This window comes from Malurus melanocephalus, unplaced genomic scaffold (genome assembly GCF_030028575.1).
Source record: "Malurus melanocephalus ecotype Western Australia unplaced genomic scaffold, MMel_1.1 scaffold_209, whole genome shotgun sequence".
In the NCBI taxonomy this organism is placed as follows: Eukaryota; Metazoa; Chordata; class Aves; order Passeriformes; family Maluridae; genus Malurus; species Malurus melanocephalus.
In genome coordinates, this window is record NW_026623441.1 from 239,860 (window position 1) to 247,401 (window position 7,542).

At 45.3% G+C, this 7,542-nt stretch overlaps 1 protein-coding gene across 1 annotated transcript in view; it reads left to right on the forward strand.

The window, feature by feature from the left end:
• Positions 1 to 2,120: 2,120 nt before the first annotated feature.
• GMDS (GDP-mannose 4,6-dehydratase) overlaps positions 2,121 to 7,542 on the forward strand; it is a 406,398-nt gene continuing 400,976 nt past the window's right edge. The window contains exon 1 of the mRNA XM_057373909.1: positions 2,121 to 2,412. Within this exon, the coding sequence (XP_057229892.1) occupies positions 2,299 to 2,412 (114 nt within the window). The 5' untranslated portion in view covers positions 2,121 to 2,298. The remainder of the gene's footprint in view (positions 2,413 to 7,542) is intronic.

The window sequence follows — 7,542 nt, forward strand, 5'->3', positions numbered from 1 at the left end:
CACCCTGCTGCTTAAATGTAAGATCTGTTTTTTTTTTATCTAGCTTTTCAATTTAAAAAAAAAAATCCTCTTACTTTCTTTTTTTCCTTTCTTTTTTCTTTTTTTCTTTCTTCTTTTTAGCTTCAGTCAGCTGGAACCTGAACTGGGCTACATCCTGTCTGGCTTCACTTGCCTGTTTCTAGAATTACTATTGACCAAAAATACAAGTATGCACCCTGGTAAAGTGTTCTCATCTAAGTCTGGATGGGATAKTCCCCTTACAAAAGTGATACAAATTGCAGAATTTTCTGTTCTGAATCACGCAGGAGTGCACCCACTGAGYAGGAAGGAGAGCTACTGCTCTGAACGGGGAAAGAGCTGGAGGTGCCTGTAACTTGAGAGCAAAACCAAAGCAAAAGGTCGTCAGTCAACTGATGTACTTAATTAATCAGGCAATTTCTGAAAGGTGTGAACCCGCTTCCCCCCTCAATGGAGTGTTTTTGGGAATAACAGTCAAGGAGAATGCTACATCTGCAAAAATAGTTCTTGTGGGATACTGRACAACTGGGGTAGGAGAATCTCTGCTTGGAGAAAGTAACAAAAAAAGGCTTTTAGTTGCACATGTGGCCCCAGGGATGGAGGCTCCTCTATCCCAGCTTCAGGACTTACACTGTCAGCCCTAMTCACCAGTTTTTTGAGCAGAACAAGAAAGAAGGCAAACCAATGAATGGACTGCCAAGAAATGCTGGAAATTACAAGCTTATCTGGCCACATTAAGGACAATTTTTAAGGCTGTACCTCATGSACCTTTTTACACAGCTCAGATCTAACAGGTAACAAATGATGTATGTAAACAAGTAAAGAAAGAAAACTTGCTCCTAACTCCCTCTAATCTCAAATCCCAGGTTTTCAAATAAAGGTTTGTGCCTTATTTCTGGTATTCAGAATTCTGAAACTCTCAGAATTTGATGTACTTTTATTTCTCCAGTGTCATTTCAAAACTAAGAGGGTGGCACTCATTTGTGGTGCCCGTTCACTCGGAATCTGAGATTGTAAATCCATAAAGCAAGCACTAGCGGGATGAAATTATTTTGCACAAGTAGTGGGTGGTGATGCCAACTTGATAAAACTGCATGTGATCGTTGGGCAAAGGCTTCAGAAATAGGATGCAGAAGTGGTACAGTTGGGGTGACATGTTGCAACTAAGTAATCATGATTTAATACAAATTCTCCACCATATCGCAGACTGTGAGGCTGCAAGAATGGAATTTAAACCGAGAAACTGGAAAGCAGCGTGCAAGAAAGCATTCACGATTTAAGAGTACAGTTCCATTTGAAGAAATGAAACTGTTTAAAATAAAACCAGACCCTGTTTAAAATAAAACAAACAAACAAACAACTATGTGTTTTCAATGACATTGAGAATTTTTTGACCATGCATCATAATAATAGTAAAATTAACAGTACGACGATGGTCTGCATACGTAGAGGCCCCATCATCCAAGCATGCAATGAGGAAAGTGATGCGACAGCCTTCRTGGAATAACAGCAAATCACGGGCGGCACCTTCTTCCTTGTACACACAGCGCCCTGCTGCCTCGGTAAAAGCCGTGCTGATCAAAAGAAGAACACAGCACTCTACCGCCTCATCAAAAGAAGAAATATGCGTTGTAATCCCTTTTTCCAGAAGCCTTTGGTGCATTTATAACAGCATGCTTCCACGGTGGGAACACTCGGGAGCTCCAGCCTGACCCCGGCAACTCCTCCGCGCCGCGGGGGGCGCTGTGCTCCYGGCCCCGCTCGCCTCAGGGGCGCCGCCGCCGCATCCCCCGGCCCGACACGCGGTCAGGAAGTCGGGCAGCCCCGCTCTTCCTCCTCTTCTTCCTCCTCCTCCTCCTCCTCTTCCTCCTCCTTCTCCTCCTCCTGCCCCGCCGGCCCCGCCCTGCGCTGCCCGCTCTCAGCCAATCACCGCGCCAGCTTTCGGCCCCGGCSGCGCTCCTGTCCCTTTAAGGCAGCGCCGGGGCTCCTGATTGGCTGTGGGGCCTCGCGGCGCCGCGGGAGCGGGGCCGAGCGCGGGGCGCGCTCCCGGGGGTGGCGGCGGGAGCGCGCCTGCGGGGGGCTGCACCTGCGGCCGCCGCGGGGCGGGGCGGGGCGGGAACGCGGGCGGCGAGCGCGGAAATGCTGCGGCGGCGGCGGCCGGGGCAGCGCAGGTAACCCCGGGTGCCGGCAGGCATCCTCCCATCCGTGCCCGCCCCCAGTGCCGGGAGCCTCGCCCCGGCGGCCGCGCCTCCGCCCCGGGATACCTCCGCACCTGGGAGGATGGCACAGCCCGCGGCGSAGGAGGCGTGTGGCTGCGCCTCCGCCGCACCGGGAGACGACGGCGAGGAGATGAACGGCAGGAAGGTGGCTCTGATCACCGGCATCACCGGGCAGGTAACGGCGGGGGCTCCCCTCGTTCACGTGCCCTCCCGGCGGTGGAGGGAGATGGGATGGGAAAGACCCGCCCCGAGGTGCCCGCAGGCAGCTGAGACCGGGGCAGGGCGGGGGAGAGGGGCGGTGAAGGGCTCGGCGTGGGTCTGCCCGGCGCCTTCGCTCTCTGCCTCACTGCCGGGCCCCGGGGCACATCCCCGCGAATGCGTTCCCCGCGCGGTGCCCGCTTCCCTTCACAGTCTGTGCCGCCAGTTCAGCCCCGGGATGGGGCTCTCTCTGACAGCCCTTGGCTGGTCGGGGTGGACAGACCACCTTGTGGATTGGGTTTGTCTGCCCCGGGGGTCTGAAGTGTTCAGCTGGTGTGAATGAGATGRGGTGCAATGCTTTTATGTCTCCGTTTTGGACTGTCTTATAGTAACATGTACCAGGAATTCCCGAGAAATCAGCTAAGCCTGTACCGAGATGAGGTGTTAAGTGAGCATCACTGAGAAAGGAGCTGAACCTTGGAAAGGCAGCTCAAGGARCCAGTGTCGGGACTATTCATCCTGATGGTCTGCAGTGGGAAAAGTATCAGTGCAGCTGTACTAGTGCAGGTGGGAGGCAGCCAGCATTGGCTGTGACCTGAGCAGGCTTGTCACTCAGAAGGACTGTTTGTSACTTGTCACTGTGACACACTGGGCAGCCATGCATTTACTGTCAGTAGCTGCTTGATATCCAAACCTTRATGGATGACAAAACCATCTCTCCAGGCCACTTGTTTTGTGCTCGTGTATGCTCATTTGCAATCTCCAATTGTTTTGGCTATATTGCTTGTAGGGATAATGATGCTCTCAAAGTTCTGGTGCTTTGAGCAGAAGGTACAGGACAATAATGGCATGGAACAAAAAAAAAAAAATCACAGTTTCTCTTGGCGCAGCTTCTTCACGGTGGAAAATGATATGCTGGTGGTGAGTTTTAACATGGTGAGGTGTGCAGGAGGGTTGATATGTGCAGTTTGTGGCTTGTGCTGCTGCACTTCCAGTAGGCAGCTTGGACTGTTTTTGCATACAGAGATCTGCATTGCTTGTCTCTGCTGGCAAGTGGGTGCTAAATGAAAAGTTGTTCTGGACATGCTTACTTGTATTTAAGGAACATTTAATTTGCAATGTAGATATCTCCCACTACCTGGAAAAATTTGTTCTCCTTGCACATTGCTTATCTTCAGGAAGATGTTTCTGCTTGGAGGGTGAATCTCCTCTGATTTGTATAACCTGTTAAGTAAGTAATGCATAGTAACCCATTAATGCTCATTTTGGAATCCCAGTGGAAGAGAATTTTTCCTTTATGGCTTGCATTAAACCASTGATGGCTTCATACATGGAAGAACTTCTTCCTCTTCAACTGTGACCTGTCTGGTATGCTTGCAGGTCCACTGTGAAGTGCTGGTGTGAGTTGTTGAGAAGTTCATGAGTACTATGAAAAAGTACGTGTGAAAAAAAAATGTTGCTCTTTTACTCAGAGACCATRTTAGTTAATGCTGTCACTCTTTTTATTTTATAGTAGAAGAACCACCGGGTCTTTATGAGAGAGTAAATCCAGAGACTGTCTTTTCATCTGTTATCTGAGAGAGCCTGCACTGTGCTTTGAACATTCACCTGCTGCGTGTGTTTCACCTCATTATGCCTGTTCTCACCACACTTTGGTGCATGCTCTTCCCATGGGTTAGCAGCCAGTAGCAGGCTAGGTAAAGCCCTCTAAGTGGCCGTCTGACAAGGAGATGTGACAATATCTGAGAAGAGGGAAATCTAAGCATCTCTGTGTACTAACATTTTTGCTTGATGTTTATTTCTAGCAAGAGCAGTCACAACTTTCCCAAGGACTACTTTGGTGCTGTGTGAAAAGTCTTCCAGGTTGTTGACAGAAGTACAATTCTCTTYATCGAAGATAGTAAGTTAGAGGCCTGTAGATACAACACCATTATTCTTTCAGTACTGTGTTCTCTATATTACTTTCCCTATTTTCAAAGCAGCTCTCRCTTTTTAGCTTAATGTTTACAGGCATATTATTTGTCATTGGAACATGTGGRGAACCAGAACTAGGAAAGGCCTCTATTTGAGTCCTGTTGTTCTCCATAATTTTGAGATTTGCTGCCAGGATTCCTGGTCCATCATTTTTTTTTAAAATGAATTCTAAAGGAAGTCACCATTCGTGTTCCTTACCCTTCTCTGAAGGGGCCTCACCCAGAAATGGGAGACTTGGAATTTGTATTTGAGAAAGGCAGACTTGCATGTCCCCCTTCCTGAAGAAAATTCTAATACAACATGTTTTAAAACTTAGTTACCATGTGTAAAGTGCACAGATATGCTGAAGTGGAAGGCTCSAGCTCAGGCTTTGCCTTTCCCAGGCAATTACTTTAACTACTGTGCTAGAGTATTGCTCTGTTTCATGTCCTTCCTTTAACTGGTGGGAGATAAAGGCTTGGCTCTCTTCAGACTGAAGGTGGTGTAGAACAGAATGAGATGGTTAACTCCYCTTAAACTGTGCCCTTTCTGCTACAGCAAAAAGTGAGCTGGCACAGTTGTATAAGGAACCTGCTTTTGTTTGTGTGTGGCCATTGTACTCTGAGAGTATTTGCTGAACTAATGCCCTGTAGGGCCAGGTACCTGAAATAAGGATAGGTGAAAGATAACTATTGAGCTTGACATGGACCATGACAATTTTGGGCAATTGTGGAGTAGTGCTTTAGGGCCAAGTGAAGGGCTGCTTGAACTGTAGCAGCCCTTCCTGAGTTCAGATGATGACACTGCAAGTGTGCTTAATCATAGTGTTGAAATCAGACAACTCGTTAGTTTTCAGAACTTCTGTGTAGCCATGAACATCAGGATTGTTCATCTTTTCCACTGACAAAAGGTGGGATTTTCTTTCTAGGATGGAGAAAGAGTTGAGCTCAGGTAGGGTTATATTTTGACAATGAAGCAATTGACTGACAAGGCAGCTTTTAACTGAAACATAGCATAGAGATATGGCACAACTGTAACTTCCATTAATGGACTTTTAATGGGATTCATAAGACTTTACAGCATGCCAGAGAAAGATGGGCTTTCTGCACAAGTGCTTCTGTACAGTGAGAGACTGGAGGCACGTGCCATTTGCCAGCTTACTGCACCAGTTAACTAAACCAGTTCTGGTGACCTGCTTTTCTTCTGGGTAGAAGACGTTGAAAGGACAGGTGTCTGCAAGGGTGAATGTTTTACTGATAGGAAGGKGAGTTTGACCTTTGGCCAAATAACAGGAGGAGTTTGCAATATGCATGGTGAAGCCAACAAAGGAAAGCAAATTTCATAATTGCATGGTCAGGACTTCAAATGGTATTCTGGCTCCAAGGTTTGAAGCTTAGTTTCTGTTAAATGAAAGCAGATTTATGAACCTCTACAAATTCTGCATTTTCCTATAATGTTGTGGTGGAATCAGTATCGTTCTACCATTTGCATTGCTGATAAGKGACTCTAAGCCTGTAGGCAGTGGTGTTATATACTCCTTTTGCAGTATTGAGATTTCTCTTATCTTTCTCACACCACAGCAGTGGGATGAACCACATTTCACTGTTTTGCTAAAATGACTTCCAGAGTGAGGCAGTTGCTGTGGTTAGATGGATGAAACATTTCTGAAGTGTCACGTAGGTAGTGGTCTGCTGGCAGACTACTTGTGAGTAATGCACAGCACTTTTTTCTTCATTTAAAGAAAAGTGCTTTAAATGAAACAGGCCTGTTTTGTTTATTAAAATGAAAATATTTTAAAAAAACCAAACTCAAACAATTCAAATGGGACTCTTACTGCAAGAGTGCTTTTACAATGCGAAGTAAGTATGCTGGACTTTTCAAACCTTGGTAAATTGAAGAATTCTGTAAAAATGGGAGTTTTCAATCAAACACTAATTACTAACAATATAATGCTAAATATGCAAATATGGCTTGTCTCTTATTTCTGGAAGCTAATAAAGCAGTAATTTTAAAAGCTTTGTTTTCTAGATCTTGTGACTAAATGTCTGTTAAAATTTCATTTAAATATCTCTTCAGAATGTCTGATTGCATTGCAATCAATCTGATTGTCTTTCTTACACTGATACTTGTAGAAATATTTAGATATTTGACTTCTTGGAGAAGTCTGAGTCAACATATAACCTCATAGTCTGAGCCTARCTATGAAGTTATATGTTGATGTTCCTACTTTTCCCACTTGGTCCCTGGATTATGAGCAGTAAATAAAGTCTGTGTCTGGTGSTTTTCTAGGAGACACAGTAAGGTAGACCAAGATAATTCAAGAGACACTTATAAAACTCAGTTTTGAATGAGGCAATGCATCAGAGTTCAGTGTCAGTGCATGCCCAGAGGCTATTGCAAACTAGACAAGGGAGCAGTGGTGTCTCTGTTCTGTGAGTGTTCTTACAGCAGCAATACYAGCACCAGCCTCTGCTCCCTTGCCTGCAGTTCTGTCAAATACAACTTCCATTTGGCAAAACTTGAGCCAACAACCTCAGAACTTTCAACCAAGCCTGAAGGGAATGGAAAGCATGGGGTCTTCTCTGTCTTTTGTATTGGAATTTCAGTTGCTTATAGCCTTTGCTATTCTTTTAACACACCGAACMCTTATGTGTACTGCAAGTTTTATGCCACAGTTACTGTTCATAGTTTGAGAAAGGTTAACTGTATCTAGGGAGGGGAAAAAGATACTGAGAAAGGAAGACTTGCTGCTTAAATTGAGGTTAAGTTGTTTGTTTTAAATTTGGCTGTTGAGATGAAACTGAGCAAGACAGACTCAGTGGGGCAAAGTACAGTAATAAGAGAACATGAGTCATTGCTTAGGATTAAAAAATCCCGAAATGAATAGTTGGTATGATGTCATATACCATATAAAACTCTTTGATACTCTGTAGCTAAAATAAAATGAATGTTTCTTGGAGAAGAGTTGTGGAGGAAACAGTTAAACAATGGTTTTGAAAGCTTCTTTCAGTATTGTGATCAAATGGTGAGGTAGAAATCCGTATCACTGGAGAATGTGTATATACCTGAAAAACATTAGTAGAGAAACATTATAGCCTGTTGTGCCAGAGACAGGACATTGATTTGCCAGAAGAGGATAAAATCAAAAGGACTG